At 41.0% G+C, this 18,012-nt stretch overlaps 2 protein-coding genes across 2 annotated transcripts; one reads left to right on the forward strand and one right to left on the reverse strand.

The window, feature by feature from the left end:
* The first annotated feature begins 308 nt into the window (after positions 1 to 308).
* On the forward strand, positions 309 to 6,886 carry LOC128437977 (uncharacterized). The gene is made up of 15 exons (XM_053420297.1): positions 309 to 402; positions 497 to 773; positions 1,660 to 1,836; positions 1,983 to 2,146; positions 2,247 to 2,359; positions 2,911 to 3,017; positions 3,484 to 3,583; positions 3,660 to 3,852; positions 4,097 to 4,277; positions 4,385 to 4,622; positions 5,162 to 5,322; positions 5,397 to 5,501; positions 5,823 to 5,920; positions 6,002 to 6,080; positions 6,594 to 6,886. The coding sequence occupies exons 2-15, from the start codon at positions 657 to 659 to the stop codon at positions 6,642 to 6,644; spliced, it is 1,884 nt and encodes a 627-aa protein (XP_053276272.1). The 5' UTR covers positions 309 to 402; positions 497 to 656; the 3' UTR covers positions 6,645 to 6,886.
* Positions 6,887 to 8,512: 1,626 nt separating this feature from the next.
* LOC128438226 (cytochrome P450 1A1) lies at positions 8,513 to 14,656 on the reverse strand. Its single transcript, XM_053420706.1, has 7 exons — positions 14,387 to 14,656; positions 13,677 to 14,297; positions 12,686 to 12,809; positions 12,480 to 12,569; positions 11,049 to 11,172; positions 10,616 to 10,702; positions 8,513 to 10,495 (listed from the first exon to the last, which is right to left on the reverse strand). The coding sequence occupies exons 1-7, from the start codon at positions 14,654 to 14,656 to the stop codon at positions 10,213 to 10,215; spliced, it is 1,599 nt and encodes a 532-aa protein (XP_053276681.1). The 3' UTR covers positions 8,513 to 10,212.
* Positions 14,657 to 18,012: the final 3,356 nt, after the last annotated feature.

Genomic DNA, 18,012 nt, shown 5'->3' on the forward strand with positions numbered 1-18,012 from the left:
CAGGAGACGGTGGAGAAGAAGAACACTGAGTGGGAGAAGCGAGTTGTGGTCAGTGTCGCTGTCCATCTCTCTTTTAATGTATCTCTTGCTTAAGTCTCAAGACCCAAATCAACCTCATGTTCTTTTCTCCCTGTTACATAAATATCTGGCTCAACTCCTGCAGCCCTCTAGTGGTACACTTTGCTCTTCCAGAACATACACTTCAGTAATCAATCAAACTCTTTCTTTTTCAAAATGAGTTCATCTATAGGTGACATAATAAACAGAAATTTGTGTATTTCACTTTTTGCTTGACCCTGTCTGCTGCAGGCCCTGACTTCTCAGAAGGAGCAGCTGCTGGAGGAGCAGAGAGCTGAGAGGAGGAGGAGTGAAGAGGAGGCCCTGCAGTGGCACAGAGAAAAGGTAGAATAGGAAGGGAGCGCCCTCTTCTGGTCACTTTACAGTCAAACTTCCTTTCATTTTTATTACACAGACATTGCTTCTCTTTTTCATTTAGAGTAAAATGCTGGAGCTGTTCTCCAACAGGCTGGACGCCCTGCACAGTCACCAGGCCTCCAGTGAGTCTGCATGCATTTATAGGCATGTGGAACCATTAGCCTTTTTGGTACACCTTTATTAATGCTCTGTGACACCGAACAGCACTACAGGAGCTGCAAATGGCCCGACAGGAAGTAGGGAAAGTCCAAGAACTGTTGATGGCATCATCGCAGGAGCAGCAGGAAGTCACAGAGGAAGGTGCAAGCCCCGAGGACAAAGTACAACAACAGACTGTGGTGGGTTGGTATTAGCTACAATGACAATCTGCTGCTTGTGTCTCAGAACAGATTACAAACATATCTGGATGGTATTTCTGTGAGAATGATTAGCCAGTGATCCCCAGCAGGGCCATAGCAAGGATCTGAAAAATAGTGGGGAATGACAGGGGGAAATGAACATGAACACTATAACCTGCACCCCATGCACATTAAACCGACCTAATCGGAAATATTATAGCCTCTCTATCCCAGCTGGAACTGAATGATAAACCTTTCTGATACTTCATGTTTTATATGATGTTGTAAATGCTGAGATTATTGTCTTTAATGATTTGGATAATCGGTGAATGGACTGTGTCATGTGACCCCCGAGTTCATATAGCAGATCCTGTTAGCCGTGCTTCAGTAAGCTCTACATCTTCATTATGATTTAAGTATTTTTTCAATCAGATCAATCTGTTGATGCTCTTCAGGACTTGGTACCCAGATTCACACAGAGACCAGCCCCCAGAAATGTAAGGTCATAGTCAAAATAAATGAAAAAATAAATAATAATTCTTATTGTTATTATTATTATTATTATTTGAAATATACCCAGTGGTTTGGGACTCAGAAGAACGAACAAGGCCAAACAATCCTGCACATTGTCTAATTCCTTCTCTCTGATAACCTTCATTCAACGGTCATAGCTGAGGGAAATGAAAAAGGAATTGTTCTTCCTGGCCCAGTACCCATCCCTCCCCCCAGGTTAGGATAGGTGGAGAGTAGATTTTGTGTCGTCCTGCGAAGAAACAAACAAACCAACAAACAGATAGAAGCAGTTGAAAACATAACCTCCTCAGTAGAGATAATATGTTTTTGTGACCTGGGTGTTTCAACCCCATTGCTTTGCTTGTTTTTGCAGGATTGCAGTGAGTCAGATCTGCCACTGGAGGGGGCTAAAGCCCGTCTGGAGGATCTAAAGGAGAGTTTGTTCCAGAGAGAGAGAGAGATCACTGAGCTGCTGGAGGCAGAGAGGACCCCCGTCCCTCCTCTTCCTCAGCCACCCTGCAGTGTTCTGCTCCCCACTCTCATACACAAGGTACATACACAACTGTGAACCTGCACATTGAACTCCTTTCTCTGTTATGCTCAAGTGTGAACTTTATTCTGTTTTCTTAGACATCAGTCTGGTTTTATGACTTTCTTTTACTGGTACCCAACAACTGCTTTGTTTGGTCTTTCAAGGCTCATGCAATCTGCTGTGCAGGGAGTGAGAGCCGAGCTCTTCTGGACCAGATGATTGAGGAGAATCGTTTGGCTCTGGTTGAAGCCAGAGACAAACTGGACGGTCTACAGATGACTCAAGAAGACAGTAATGACAGACAGGATAAGACCACTGACCTAAAGCGGTTAGATCTCATGGAAGCAAACATTACATTGATTGTTGTTTGTTGGAATAGCCAAAGCCAGCCTAATTATCATTACAATTATTTTTCTTCCACATTATAGGTCAAGCGAGTATGAATCAAGTTTGTCTTTGCTCCAAGACAGAGTGAGGGAGTACGAGGTCTCTCAAATGGCTTTAGACTGCATCAGAACTGGAGAGAGCCCAGAAACAAATGGTAAATAAACAGCTTCAATCCACTGGAAATGTAACTTAGTACCGTGTCAGAGTAAGCAAAGCAGTTAGTCGTCTGGGGCCTCGATCTGAGAGGCAGCCCCTCAGGAACAGCTGATTACATTAGTCCACGGCAATGACTTTTATGAGAACCCCCTTTAATTCTACATACTGGAGACAGCTACAACAAACCTTTCTGCCGAAACCTTTTTAATTCTAGAAGTATGATTGGAAACTAGAAAGACTAAATGTTTGTGTATGATTCGCCTGCTATATAATAGGATAGAGATTTGCACAACTGATATGTGTCTGCACAGTGGGGCCTTCGTTTATCCTGGATTTTGGAGATTGAAATTATGCGGTTTGGCATTATATATTTCTTTATGCTTCTATTTTGGGTAAGGAGGCGCACACTCCTGGTGACTTATGATACTTTCATCTCAACATGTACAGTAATGTAATGCATCACTTACTACAGCTGTATGTTTGTGTAACTGAGTATAAGGTGCATCTGTTATATTGGTGGTTTTAAGTTTAAACAATTGTTTTACTCAGATTGTGATGCGGTCTCAGAGCTGGAGGACATTTTGGGACAAGGGACAATCCGAACCCCAGAGGGAGTGAAGAGTGTCGGTCAGCAGCTTGTCTTGATGCAGGATCAGGTTGTTGTTTCTTTAATCAGACCAGTGACGGGTCTCGTCCCTCTGTAATGTCAGTGGTTAATCTGATAAATTCCAGCTTCCACTGGTGTAAAGCTGGTGTCAACTTAAGACATGATTTTAATCTTGAATAATGAAGTATCATACTACGATATAACGGTTTGGGTTATATTTCATGGATTTTGATGAGAATTCATATTCTCGTATTCATGAGCACATGTCATTTGGTGCAGATCCAAATAGAAATTCTAGATGTAGTGAATTTAAATGTGGTTTCATGAGGGGATTGTTGGACCTTGGTGGATGTGCACTTGAGTGTCTGTAGTTGTATAGTTGTCAGTGAATCAACACTCTGACCTTTCCAATGTAATTTTTTTTAATTTCCAGATCCTTTAACTGAAATTTAACTGAAAGGAATTTTTTTTAATATTTGCATTTCATGCCTATTTTCATATTCTCTTCTCCAAAGCTCAAGCAAATGAAAGAAGAGAATAAGAAATTAATTGAGAACTACTCATCAGAAAGGACAATGAGGATGAAGTATTACAATATGGTGGAAGATATGAAAGGTACAGAAACAAACAAAAGTTTTAAGCCAACAATTTTTAAGGCTATCAAGGTTTCACGTTTTTCTTTTCCCCTCAGGTAAAATCCGAGTGTTGTGTCGGATTCGGCCACCGAGCCGAATCGAGGCTGCACAGGGTGAGGCTCTGGTTGTGGATAAAGTCGATGAGTTCTCTGTGAAGGTGGAAACCGCTCGAGGGCCGAGGGAGTTTCAGTTTGACAAGGTGTTCTGTGCCGAAACGTCTCAGGAAGATTTTTTTCATGACACCAACAGGTGAGGGGAGAGATTACTTCAAAAGCAGGAACTTATGCAGTTCCCAAATTTACCATTACACACATACAATGGGCACCAGTGTGTTACGCCACCGAAAACTTTAAAAAAATCGAATTGATCATGAAATGAATGTAATATTAATGAAGCAGATTAAGGGAAGCCCCCCGGAGAGGCATGTAATCCCTAAATCTACAGATATTATGCTCTCAGCTAAGTAGTTCCGACTATTTTCCCCCCCGCACAGACTGATCCAGTCAGCCATTGATGGTTACAACGTCTGCATCTTTGCATATGGCCAGACAGGTTCAGGGAAGACCTTCACCATGGTGGGCGACAAGGAGCAGAAGAACCCCGGGATCTTGCCGAGATCTTTTCATGCCATGTTTGAAATCATCAGGGAGAACAGCACCAGGTTTGACTACAAGGTGACGGACAGGATCTCACTGGGAGGAAAGATCTTAGAGAAGCTCACATCATCTTTTAGTCTCTGTCCATGCCTTCCTCCTCCTTCATGTGCTTCCTTATACCTTAGGTTTCGGCCTATATGCTCGAGCTGTACAACGACAGGTTGCAGGACCTCTTTGTGAGTCTGGCTGGTGAGGCCCATGCCCTGCCCCAGTCCCATGGCCAGGCCAGGCGAGTGGAAATCAAGAGGAACAGAAAGGGGGTTGTGTTCGCCCAAGGAGCAGAGACAAAGGAGGCTTCCAGTGCCCAGGAGCTCTATGCTCTGTTCCAGCAGGCCTGCGCCAATCGACACATCTCTGCCACCAGTGAGTTCTCTGTACCGTGCCATGCTGCCTAGTTCAAACAGGGCCCTGCTAAATGGTTTGGATTAATCGTGTTAGTTACAGTCAGTGTGAGGGAACATCAGCTCGGTACATCATTACTGGACTGGACGTTGAGTGGCAGAGCAACAAAACTGTAAATCGAGCAACAACGTTAGAAACAACAGTAACAGATAAAGTTGATTGACAGTGGGTACTGGCAAGTTTATATAAGGCTCACACACTTAGAAATACTGAGGAAGAAATAGGAATTAGAATTATGTGTATTTATCTGTAATTATGCAATGTCTTAACCAGAAACTGGACTTTAGCTTAAATGATTGGATGATCAATTGTTTTGTTGATCGTCCGTAATGTTGACAGTTGGTGTGTTGATCTGTTATTGAGATTTCAAGAAGCGTTTCAATTATTTTATTTAAAAAAATGTATGTACAAGATTTTGAAAATTTATTATTTACTGAAAATAGTTGTTTGTTGGGGCCCTAAAAATCCATACTTCTTTTTTATGGTTTATGTTTTCCAAGAAATGAATGTGGAGAGTTCTCGCTCCCATCTCATTGTTGGCATCATGGTGGAGAGCAGGAATCTGACCAATGGGAGCGTGAGCACTGGGAAGCTGAGCCTGGTGGACCTGGCAGGCAGTGAGAGAGCAGCCAAGACTGGCGCCAAGGACCACCAGCTGAAGGTTCGCTCAAACCTTATGGCCAAACAAGTGACAGTATTTCTAAGGGTCTCTTTAAATGATCTACTCCTCTGCAGGAGGCTAACTCCATTAACAAGTCTCTGAGCGCCCTGGGTGATGTGATCTCAGCCCTGTCTGCGGAGCTGCCCCATGTACCGTACAGGAACAGCAAGCTGACTCAGGTTAACTCAAAAAGCTGTGAATTCAGACCAATGAATAATTATCGTAATATAATTTTCATCAACAGCAATATAATAAAAGATTAATATAAATCCATATATTGCGTATGCATTGTGCAAAAAGATAGGAAGTGTATACGGTAAGTGTTCTGCATTGTCTGCTCATAAAGAAGAGAAGTAAAACATAAAGGAAATAAAAGTGTTACATTTAACATGAAAATTGTTGCAATTATTGATATTAACTGATATGAAATGCATCAGACACAAATAGCAAAGACTGTAGCAGTGAACATTAAGTTGCTAATTCAGTGTCCTCTCCCTCAGGTGATGCAGGACTCGCTGGGCGGTAATGCCAAAACCCTGATGATCGTCAACATTTCCCCCTCAGAGTGCAACGTCGATGAGACTCTCACATCCCTCATGTAAGAAGCCCAGAGAGAGGGTCTTCCTCTCATTTATTTGTCATGTTCACAAATAACACCTGATCCTCCTGAACCTTCCAGTTACGCAACAAGAGTGAAGGCCATAACCAACAATGCTCAGAGAAACGTGGAGAGCAAAGAGATCGCCCAGCTGAAAGAGGTACAGCGTGGTCAAATGTTCTGCTTTACAAGACACACAAAACCATAACATGGCTCCTGATCCCCTGACCCACAATCAACAGAAGGAGCTCTCTCAAAAGGAGAAGGTAGATGTGAGAGTAGAATGGAAGAAAAAAAAGATAATTAATATATGAATGGGAACAACATTAAGGAATAAACGAGAGGCAATGTATGTAATCCTATAGCTTATTCTGACGACCAATGGTATGTCGGTTCTGGTTTCATTTTTAGATCAGACCTGATATCGGTGTCTGTAATGTGTCAATGCAGGTCCAATAGGGCTTCAGGATTTTCAAAAAGGCTTTATAGCTATTTTCTAAAGGTTTGTGTGAATTAGTTTAAAGTGGAATGCAGTTATGAATTGCCCCAAAAAGTTCAGTTATGGGGAGAAGGAAAACAGATTCCCTCAAAACAGCTCTGCACTTTTTGGCAATGCACAAATATATTTTTAAAACAATTTATTTCTGTTTTTTTTTTCCGTTATTTCTGCCAGGTGATCATGAAGCTGAGGTCGGGACAGACTGTGGAGGAGGAGGATGTCTGACCTCTACTACTCGACCACATTGCAGTGAAGTGGTTGGATTGGATCGTCTTTCTTGTGTCTTTTATGCATACTGTAGCTTCCTAAGAACGAAGACGGACTTTTTAACAATTTAAACATATATATCAGTCACGTGCATGGCGGGACGGGTGACATCACTATCGGGCACATTCATGGGATTGCGTGCAGTTTGTTAATGGGTGCTGGCTGCCAGGTCTATAGAATGAGGCCCCCACAATATGGGGCCTGACATGTAACTGAATAGGCAAATAGGAAGTCAGTCGGTCATTCAGTGTGCCTTCTATTGTGTGGGCTAAACTGCAATGAGTTAGTAGCCCATTAGAAGTTAAGTGTCCAGGGCCCATGACTTGTCCCTATATTGTTGCAGGGTCAGGTCCCAGCTGGGAACAGACGCTCTCACACACGCAAAGGCCTTGTTATGTGCTTTCTTTTTATGGTTAACTAAAATTAGAGCTTTATGACAAAAGGTAAACGCTGCGTAAAATGTGCCAACATTGACAGTGGACGATTTTTTTGTTATAACATTATTACATTAAATGAAGTAGGTCAGGCCGTCAATAATTTTATCCCCACATGTGTATATGCTACTGTTTCTTGAGGCAATTATATAATTTAAAGTCGTGGAAAGATGATTCATTCTGATGCTTATTGGTTTGTTTTTCTCACACTAGATGCCTTGTGTCTGACTAAAACTGTCAGAGCAAATCCAAGGCTTCAAACAGAAAGTGAGTGAGCCTGGACGGCCCTTCAGCCCTGATGAGGGATAAAAGTTTCTATAAGTAGGCTGTCTTTTGTCTTCTTGGGCCTAATTTCAATTGTTCAGCACTTTTAATATATACCGCGGGCCCAGCAAGTGCTTTTCGTTGTTACGCCAAGTCAAAGCCATGATTCCTATAGCTTTGTGCACTGTGTTTTATTGGGTGCTTTAGATCAGAGGACGTGCAGCGCATGTTCTCATGTGATTTGTTATTCTTTAATGAGGGCGATAGTTTAAACCAGACTGTGGATGGGAACAAAGTGAGGGACAAAGACGCACAGTGCTGCAGTAAGCACATTGAGGGCTGAGGCCGTGGTCTCATACTCTGGGTGTGTTTGTTTAATCAATCCACACGAACCAATTCACGGTCAATGGTTCGTATACATGACCACCCACAGCTCAGCTGTGATTAATGACTTCATACAACAGGGGAGCTGTCACTGCGACAGGATGCTTTTGAGCAATGTTGTGATGTAACTGTAAGTACTTTTACTTATTATTTAAGTATTTTTTTATGTATTTCAGGTACCTTTCATTTTCACTCCACTACATATATCCGCAAAAATAGGCTCTTTCTACTCTATACTACTTTAATTTAACAATGCATTGTGTTACATTGTTGATCTGTTATTTATGTTTTTATACATAATAAATTATAAGAGTGGAATTGGTTCACTGATCCAATCAGAGCAGTAACATTAGACCCCGCCTCCAGCAGCATTACTGGTGAAGAAGAAACATCTGTAATTGGATTTGGAAAAAGCTCCGCCGAGACTCAGTCATATAAAAGTAGTAGTCTGTTGTATTTTGGAACTACTTTTACTTTTTATACTCAATACTATATAGCAAAAATAACTTTTTTACTAAAAGTTTATCTGGTACTTATAAATTCATTTGAATACATTTCTTTGTACTTTTACTGAAGTAAAGGGTTTTAAAACCTCCTCCACCACTGCTTTTGTTGACAACCTGAGAATGGCCATACGTACAAGAAGAGTGAGATGACAGTTACCTGGGAAATAGAAATATTACAACAAAGAGGTTAACCATTTCCTTTATTATTTTCAAGTTACATATAAAATTCATTCAAAAAATACATTGTTAGAGGCATACTGTTTTAGTGAACATATAACTCACTTGTTATGATTTCCATTAATTTCACTCATTTTAAGTAGTTTCCCCTTTAAAATATACATAATAAAAGTCTCTTGTCATTATCAACTATAATGAGGAGAAGCAGTTGATGTGAGAATTATTGCTCTGAGTTCATCCTGTCAAGAGGTCATTCAACATGTTTGCAGTAATAAATAATTGAATAGCTCTGACAGTTATGATAGCACACAACAAATCAATTGGTCCTTGCAATGAATGTGTTAAAAACAAGAAGGAAAAGTCTTGAATTTACATCTCTACTCCCTCTCATTCAAACACCCATAAACAGAGTCTATAAACATGAAATTATTGTTCTACAGCAAATTCATCTGAGTACTGCCAGCTGTTGTCAAATGGTCACTCTGAACTTTAAAGGTCAAGCATCCAATTATTCCTTTTATTGTTACTTTTGAAATCTTAGACAATTTTAGTCAATTTAACACCTTTTCCTGGCTATAGAGGCTAGTGGAGATAAGAGGGTTGCCAGTTTGAATCCTTGGGACAGACTGTTGCTTGAGTGGTCTTAAGGCCTTTGTCAGTTTACAGGTATGAATCTGTTGGAAAAGTATAAAAACGCTCAGTAGACTTCCCCAAAAGTTTAAAACAGAGTTGCTGTGGACGTAACTTTCAAACTTTCATTTTAAGGATAAAGTTCGCCACAAGGATTGTGCCCAACAACCCCATTTGTTCAAACTGCTATGCTTCTTTACATTTATCTTATGAAAATAGACCCGCCTAATTTCACGCTTCACTGTCCTCTTTATTTCGCTCAAAGACGTCTGGGACTGTATCTAATCTGAGTGTGTGGGAGGTCACAGTGCTGATGGGAGAGGAGGAGGAGGAGGTTAAAAATGTCTTAATATACACTTTTCTACACTTTTCCCCAGGCAGCCACTGGAGGAGACTATGGAAGTGGGACGAGTTAGCTCGGCTCTGCGTCCCTCCGAGCGACATTAAAAAGGAGGAGGACCCATTGAAGGGATGGGGGTTGAAGAAGGGACCAAGACGAGGACACGAAGGGGATGAGCAGATGAAAGGGAATGCAAGTGATGAGGAGGAGATGGAAGAGAGGAGGCGAGGATGGGAAGAAGAGGGCGAGTGAGGGTGAGGATGAACCCTGCGTGAACACAGTTTGAGGCCTGGAGCGATGATCATCAATCTGAAACAGCCTCTCTCTCCCTCCCTCAGTGTTTAACTGTAACTAATATCTGAAGATAAAGACTTTTAATGAGGGTCTGTTTTCAGCTAGTTTCATTTTTAATGTGGTGGGACAGGAAGGCAGAGGGACTTTACCCACCCTTTCAGAATATAGGCACAGACGCACTTGGAATGACCCTCAGCTGGCTAATATTGAGTTCAATACATGAAGTTAGTTTATATTAAATGACATTAATGTCTATTTTTCAATGTCTTACATACAGATTGATATGTATAGTATACTTCATTTTGTGTTGTTCATATTTGTGCTGATTGTTTTGACCACATTTTCCGAGACAAACATTCCAATCTATGAACAAAGGGGGGTGTTGTATTTCTGAGGTGTGATGAAGGTTTGACAAAAAACAGTGGCGAATACAAAATAATTAGTATTTGTGATATTCCAAAACGTCCACACAGAGCATAATCTGGGGTTTTGAAGATCTAAAACCTGGAGGAGATGGTGATACAGTATGGACGTGGTTTCATCGTCAGACCAAAGTCAGTGCTGAGATCCAGCTCCTGCCCCGGGACCTTTTCAATCCGCAGCCCGTGGAGCAGCGTGGTGAGAAACACAAACATCTCCAACCGAGCAAATCCATCCCCGAGACAGCGTCTCTTCCCCATGCCAAAGATGAGAACCTTCTCCGTCAGCTCCTTGTTGAGGAGTCCTGACGGACCCAGGAATCGTTCAGGGCGAAACGTGTCCGGGTCACCCCATTGATCACTGGCACAGAGGGAGAAACATGAGGACCAGTAATGTGCACCATTTCTTATAATTCACACCATACAGTGTCATGTTAAATCCAAAGTCACGATTAAGTGATTTTTGCTTGTGGCTACTCACACATCATGATTGACTTGATACTGGTTGATGAAGACACATGTGTCTTTAGGAATGAAATATCCATTCAGTGTGATGTTTCTTGTGGTGCTTAAAGAAGGGAAAAAAGAAACGACTCATCACCTCCCTTATGATGATCCCTTAAATTCATTAAATCTGTTTTTTTTATTTGGATCTGCACTAAATTGTGCACACTCAATAACCAGGAAATGTTGAAAAACACCCTAACTCACAATGTTAAAGAAAAAGATTCCCGGATCTGCCCCTTGATTTATATCCATACTAAAATTCTATGTGTCCTTCCTTGGGTCATGTCCCACCCCTCCACCAAATTGTAAAGAAATGGGTTTGGTAGGTTTTGTGTAATCCTGCTAAACAAATTAGCATGCATTGCAGATATACATATCTTTACTGTACAGAAAAATGTCTGTCTTACCAGTGAGGTATGGTGAAAGGGATGTAGGAAGCATGACGAAACACTTCATATATGAACGCCTCCGTGAAAGGCATCTCAGTCTTATCTGAAAACCTGGGCAGTCTGGCTGTGCCTATGTGGTCATCTGCAAGAGAGAATAACTCCTATAAGTTTCAAATGTAGGGAACTGGTGAGTGTTTGCACAAACTTTAAAACAACATATTTCTGAGGGATTTTTTTAACTTTGCTGGTGAATGTTGAGCAATGAAACATCACAAATAGACATTTCACTGCAAGATAGAATGCTTTCGAAATAGTAATGTACATAGTAATCTCATGGATATGCAATAAGTTACCACAGGTTGTTGCAACATAAACTGAACACATTACAACCCCTCAGCTATGATGCAGGTTCAGAGCTATTGAAGATGGGGTCTGCAATGACATCAAATCACTCTATAAGTGATTATTTCATCTGAAATGACAGCTTGATCATTCGTTTTCATTTGCTCACCAGTTCTTGAATGTAAAATGTAGCTGCAGCTCAGTTCAATACTGAGAGAAAGGACTGAGTTGTGTTGTCTTATTTGAGTTTCTAACTTTTCATGAAAACGCACTTCACAATTACTAAGACATAAATATGCTCGTCTTTCAAATCAATGTTGCTCGTTTTAATTCACTAATAGGTTTCAATTAAAGTGGAGAAACTGCTTTAAAGAATAGAAGGAAAAGCTTCTCGGTCAATTCATTGTATTAATTGAAACTTAATTAAAGTGAAACGTACAGTAGGTGAAGAGTTTGAGTCTATATGTGTTCAATGGCTTGCGTGTTACCGTCTTTGTGTTGGTTCAACTCTCTAACCTTTTTGTCTGTCTTTCTCTGGCTGTTCGTGCCGCCCTTCTCTCTCTCTCTCTCTCTCTCTGTCTCTCTCTCTCTCTCTCTCTCTCTCTCTCGCTCTCTTTTCCTGATTCAGCCTGGTTCTTCTCTAAGTGTGCCCCCCTCCAACCCATCCCACCTCCCCTCTGTGAAAAACGCAACGTGCCTCGGAACAGAAGACAGCAGCACTTCTGTCAGCAGTCTTCAAAAGTAGCTCTGGCATCAGCAAATTGGATTGATCTTTTGTGAGTTTCTCTCGTGGCTGTCAGATTCTGCCTGCGCAGGGAGGGCTACCGGGTCCGCACATTGTTTGTTTTTTTGTTACAGTGATTTTGCCTAAAATGTTGATGTTTGACACTTCCTATTAGACTTCTGTGCCTGGCTCCTCCTGTGATGATGATACACTAGCTAGAATTAGATGCATTTTCACATGTTTAGGTCTTTAAAACCTCACTATTCTGATTTTACTAGTTTGGTATCACCAATAAACTCCCAGCCACAATATCTTCTCATTAGTTATGCAATCAATAATGTTATATTATTCTTAGTATATAATATCAAAACACAAAACAGTACCTATCTCCTGCTGGATTCTGTCCTGGACGTCAGGAAACTTGATGAGGTACAACAGGCTCCACTGTAAACCAGCAATGATGGTGTCAAATCCTTCAGAAAATAACAAAGAACACTACTGCAATGAAAATAGATCAATGGTTTCGATCAGAACGATCCATTCCGTGTCATTGTCACTGTTTGTCATCAATGAATGTGCTGCTTCTAACCTGCTCCAAAGATGTCTATAACCGTGTGAATGATCTGAGAGTTGGAGAGCACAGACGTTTCCTTATTTTCCTCCCTGTCCTCACAAAGTGCAATCAGAGCGTCTGTAATATCCCGGATACAGTTCTGCAATCACACACACACATTCAAACACACACACACAATATGACAGGAAATTGCATCATGTTTGTAATCATCACCATCGCCTAAGCATCAAGCTATCTTTGCTACCAACAGGGTGAATGTGATTGTGTAGAAACGGTGGTTAAAATTTTAAAGGCAATAATTAGGGAAGAGACAGTATAATCAGTTATGGTACGACGCGTGTCTTCCACTGGGTTGCCAATTCCTAATTAGAGTGTGCGCGAACATTTCATCCACTCTGCACAAGAACAAAGGTCCCTCCCAGGGAACTTGTTTGTTATTTTTTTGGCTGTGGTCGCACTCACAACTACTACTGCATGAGTGCAATGACAGATTGAATAGTGGGCAGCAAATTAGTGCGACAGATAAAAAGAAAATAACACTTTATGTTATCCACAACATGGGACTGTCCTGAATATACGATGTTAGTATTTTGTGATCACCTTGCAATACATTGACATGGGTGAAGATACAAACCATCCCAACAGTAATATTGAACCTCTCATTATGGTGCCTTGGTCTTGATATTCATGAGATATGTTTGTACTTTTCTTTGAACTGTACATTTTCTGTTGTGTGTCCTTCAAAACTTGAAATTTTGGCTTCACTCATGTATTTTTCTGTGTAGTGTCCAACAATCATCACTCAAAATATGTGATTTGTCCTGAAACACTCACAAGCTGATTTTGTTCTTCAAGAAATGCAGTAATGTCTTTGTGTGCATAACAATAATGTTTACTTTGCTGTAGCTGCATCTACTGTATGTGTAATCATGTATTTCTTTTGCATTATCCTCCTTCTTAACTGATATAAATGATGGTCTACCAGTGAGTCTACGGGTCTCCTTACCCTATCAAAGATGTTGATGTGCTCCTCAATGCTCCTCTCCATGAATCCATTCATCCTCTGAATGTGCTGCACCATCTTCCTCAGAGATGGACTCGGAAAGTAGCGAAACACAGGGAAAAAATCGGCCAGATTCCCTGCTGCAAAGATCCTCAGGACCTCGTTGTTGATGTGGACAATAGTGAGAAACTCCTTATCATTGTAGTCATACCTTTTCCCAAAGCAGAGGGCACACACAACATTTGCCACTGAGGTTACCAAGGGTATCGCTGGATCTATGCCCGCCACATCTTGGCCCATTTCCCTTTTAGCAGCAACCTGCTCCCGAAGCACCTCCACCATCTCAGCAGCCTCAGCACAGACATGCTCCTCCAGCAGGCAGGTGGCACCAGACCCCCTGGGCTCAGTCTGGGAGAAAGACCTGAGGGCGTTCTTGCACAGCTTCTTATGGAGCATCCAGGCCGGTCCGTACTTCTCACTGAAGGTCATACTGGTCCCGTTGGCCACAGCAGAAAAGGTAAAAAGGTCAGGCCGCCCTGCAAAAGCATCCCCTTGTCGGACCAATGCCTGTCTGATGGTGGAGTATCCGCTCAGGACCACAACAGTCAAAGAGCCCAGACGTATCTGAGTTACAGGAATGATGACATGATAGAATGAGCAATTACCTCATCATTAGACCATCTTAAATGTTTCACACGTTTAACTCTATATACCTTGAAAACATCACCATATTGGAGCCTCAGACGTGTTAGAGAAAGATGAATCTGGTCCCCCATCTGTAGCAGGTTACCGACAAGGGGCCATGGTGTGGGGCCAGGAGGAGGAGGATATTTAGTGTGGTCCGACTGGGAGGTGTGTTGGTGACTCTTTCGGCCTCTGAGGGCCATCAGGAGGAGGGTGAGAAGACACAGACCGACAGTGACACTAGAAATAGAAGCGCATGGGTTCTCCTTGATGGGCAGAATCCCAAACATCAGTTTCATCTTGCTTGGTAAACTGCAAAATACTGAGACATAGAGGATAGAAGTGAAAACGTATGTTTCAGAGAGAAAAGAGAACAACATTCAATTAGATTGAAAATGTATAGAGAAATTTTCCACAAAAGATAAATTTGTATTCCGTGGAAAGAAGGATGAAAGCAAAACAAATAGACAAAGATAGAAAAAAAGAAATATCGGAATCAATTTTGTAATAAAACTCACCATGTAGAGTCCTCTGTAAATTTGGTGTCAAACGGTAGTCAGAACCAAGCAACAGAGAGCAAAGCAAAGACAAAATGACAGGCAGGAGTCTGAGGTCTGATCCTGGGGAAACCAGTGTTAGTGAGAGTGGCTCACAGTCCGGGACGTCCCTTTGAGCAGCGATCGGGCCCCCTGCAGAGGGAGCTGCTGCCCGCTCACAATAGGGAAGCAGACATGGCGAGAAACTTGGCTCAGGCCTCAGGTCAGCCAGTGACCGCATCGACCCATTTACCGCAGACCGGAACCTTTCATAACACGAACACCCCCCCCCCTGTGCTTTAGCCCATTATAGAGGTGGAGGATGTTGGTTGCAGAACATAATGTCCTTTCAAGGCCTTACGTATTTAGGAATGTGATTTAGAATATACATGTGACCATCATGCAAGTGCCTTCCATTGATTAACTGATATTAATTAATAATACATTTTGAAGAAAGACAATTATTGTTAAAATGTTAATATGTTTTTCAGCTTGCTTCTAAATTTGTGTTTTAGAGGGAAAATAACATGGTTATGATGAAAATGCTTTTATATTAGTATTTTAGCTACTGTATTAGTTCTGTCCTGCACCACGTTTGACACTTTAGGGGTAAGTCAACTTGAATATGGAACGTAATGATTTAACTTAAGGAAAGGATCTGAGTATTGCTCCATCACAGGGTCACATAACCCATCATTTTTATTAACAGTGTAATTTACCTATTGTGTCACAAGGGGGCGGTCTCTATGTGTTTGAGTTGTCTTCATGTCCCCTGCACTTTGACTGTGGTTTTACTTCAGGCTACATATCCCCCATAGTTGTGATAGAAAATGCCGAGAGGGCGGCACAAGAGACTGATTTATCGTGACGTGACACATGCAATGTAAAACAATACATTAACGTCACACCATCATCCTCTAACCCCGGGACGCACCAGAGCTAGAAGCGGTCCGCCTCCTTTCCTCGCCCATGTTGAATCCTTGGGCCTTGGGCACACACACACAAGCACATCATCTCCTGTGTGGGGGGGGTGGCGGCTACAGGCTTGCATAGGTCAGTCACCTGTGAAGACCAGCATCATTTACCCCCGAACCAGCGCGGAGAAATGCACTCACTGGACCACAGGGATGAGCCAGCTCCACGCCACTACGCTGCCATGGGTGGAACCAGGACACCAGTTGACACAGGAGCTGGGTCATGCTCTCGTGTTGGCAGGACTTCAACCACCTATTCATTGCACAATATCTAATACAATGTAAATTCAAAAACAAAAATGAATAATAACCATTTCAAATTTAATAAAAAAATTAATTAATTAAATTAAATTAAATATAAAAAAATTAACTAGATTAAATTAAATATAAAATAAATTTTACTAAATTAAATTAAATTAAATTAAATTAAAAAAAAAATTAAATTAAATATAAAAAAAATTAACTAAATTAAATTAAATATGAAAGAAATTTAACTAAATTAAATTAAATTAAATTAAATTAAATTAAATTAAGTATATATATATTTTAATTAAATTAAATTAATTAAATTTTTTAAAAATCCTGACAGGAATTGCGCGCGCATTTTTTTAATTTTTTTTTTTTTTATTAAATTTGTTCCTGTTTTTATATTTAATTAATTCAAATTTACATAGTGTATGATATTTTGCAATTAGTAGGAGAAAACCTGCCAGTTTTAAGAGTTCAGTTGGAGAGCGGTTTTGTACTTACAGTAGAAAACTTCCTTCAAAGTCGTACATCCAATATGGATGTTGGGTCACAGTTGTAGCGATGGTGGATACTTGTGTATTCCAAACACATGAGCTCGTACATAGCTAACCGTCAAGTAGATAAACTACAGGTCTATTAGAAGAATTTAGATAAACCATTAATATTAGAGGAAGAGAATTTCCTTCTCAAACAGAGAAACTGTCTCTGTTTACACCTTAATCCTAATATAGCTTAAAAACCCAAAGCTAAGAATTAAATCATTTCAACATGCATCAGTAGACATTCAATTATCTGAAATAGTTTTAATAAAACATGCACTTGTCAAAGTGTAGGTGTGCTATGTCTTGAAAAACAGCTTCGGATTCCTATCACTTCCTATCACTGTCCATATGTTCTAACTTTCTGGAGGCCAAGTGTGAATTACGAAATGTGAGAATGGATTTTAAAAAAAGAACTGAACAGGATGCATGGCAGTTTGCGTGTGTATGTTGGGGGGGCACCAATTTGAAATCTCGCCTAGGGTGCCAACATTGCCAGGGTATGTACATCATCACATTCACAAGCCCTCAGGAACAGGCATGTTGTTTTATTCCCGAGATCAATGTCCCTGCTTACATTTTCTCTTTTGACCTTTGGTTTTGTTGACCCCAGTGCTCTGCTATTTTTTGTATCCATGTTTGAAATTATAATTTAATGTCTTTGACACACTTACCGCTCTCCAATCTGTCAGCACCTGAGTCCTGCAAACTCAGGTGCAGTCAACAAACCAATCTCTATATTTTCCTTATGTTTCAACACAATGTGTGTGAGTGTGTGTGTAAGTGTGTGTGTGTGTGAGAGAGAGAGAGAGAGAGAGAGAGAGAGAGAGAGAGAGAGAGAGAGAGAGAGAGAGAGAGAGAGAGAGAGAGAGTGCGCGCGCGTGTGGCTCTAAATAGTATGAAATGTGATTGTTAGAAAACCCTGAAAACGAATTATAACCCTGCACGATAGGTGGCAATAAAAGCATCTAGATGTTCAGAAGAACCACAGAAGAAGACTGGTCTCCAGGATACAGAGGGAGAATCGTCCTCCTGAGAGACTGATGGTGAGTTCTGACCAAGTTAGAGAGAACAGACTGTTTTTATTTAACGACCCGTTTATGTCTTTTCTATGGTTTGTAATAATTGATGCTCACTCGGACCGTGACGAATACGTTGGTGTAGCTAGCTAGTTAGCTAGCAGATACTAGCGGTACATGTGCAATCATAAGTTAATATGAGTGATCACTGTGGTTACTGTAGTTGTTGTGTCTATAACTGAGGAAACAGATCTTAAATTTAGGCGAAAAGTCCAAATATTGTATTTAGCATCAGTTGTGATAAAAATCATATTCTAATGTATCGATGATGCATATTT

Source organism: Pleuronectes platessa, chromosome 4 (genome assembly GCF_947347685.1).
Source record: "Pleuronectes platessa chromosome 4, fPlePla1.1, whole genome shotgun sequence".
Classification (NCBI taxonomy): domain Eukaryota; kingdom Metazoa; phylum Chordata; class Actinopteri; order Pleuronectiformes; family Pleuronectidae; genus Pleuronectes; species Pleuronectes platessa.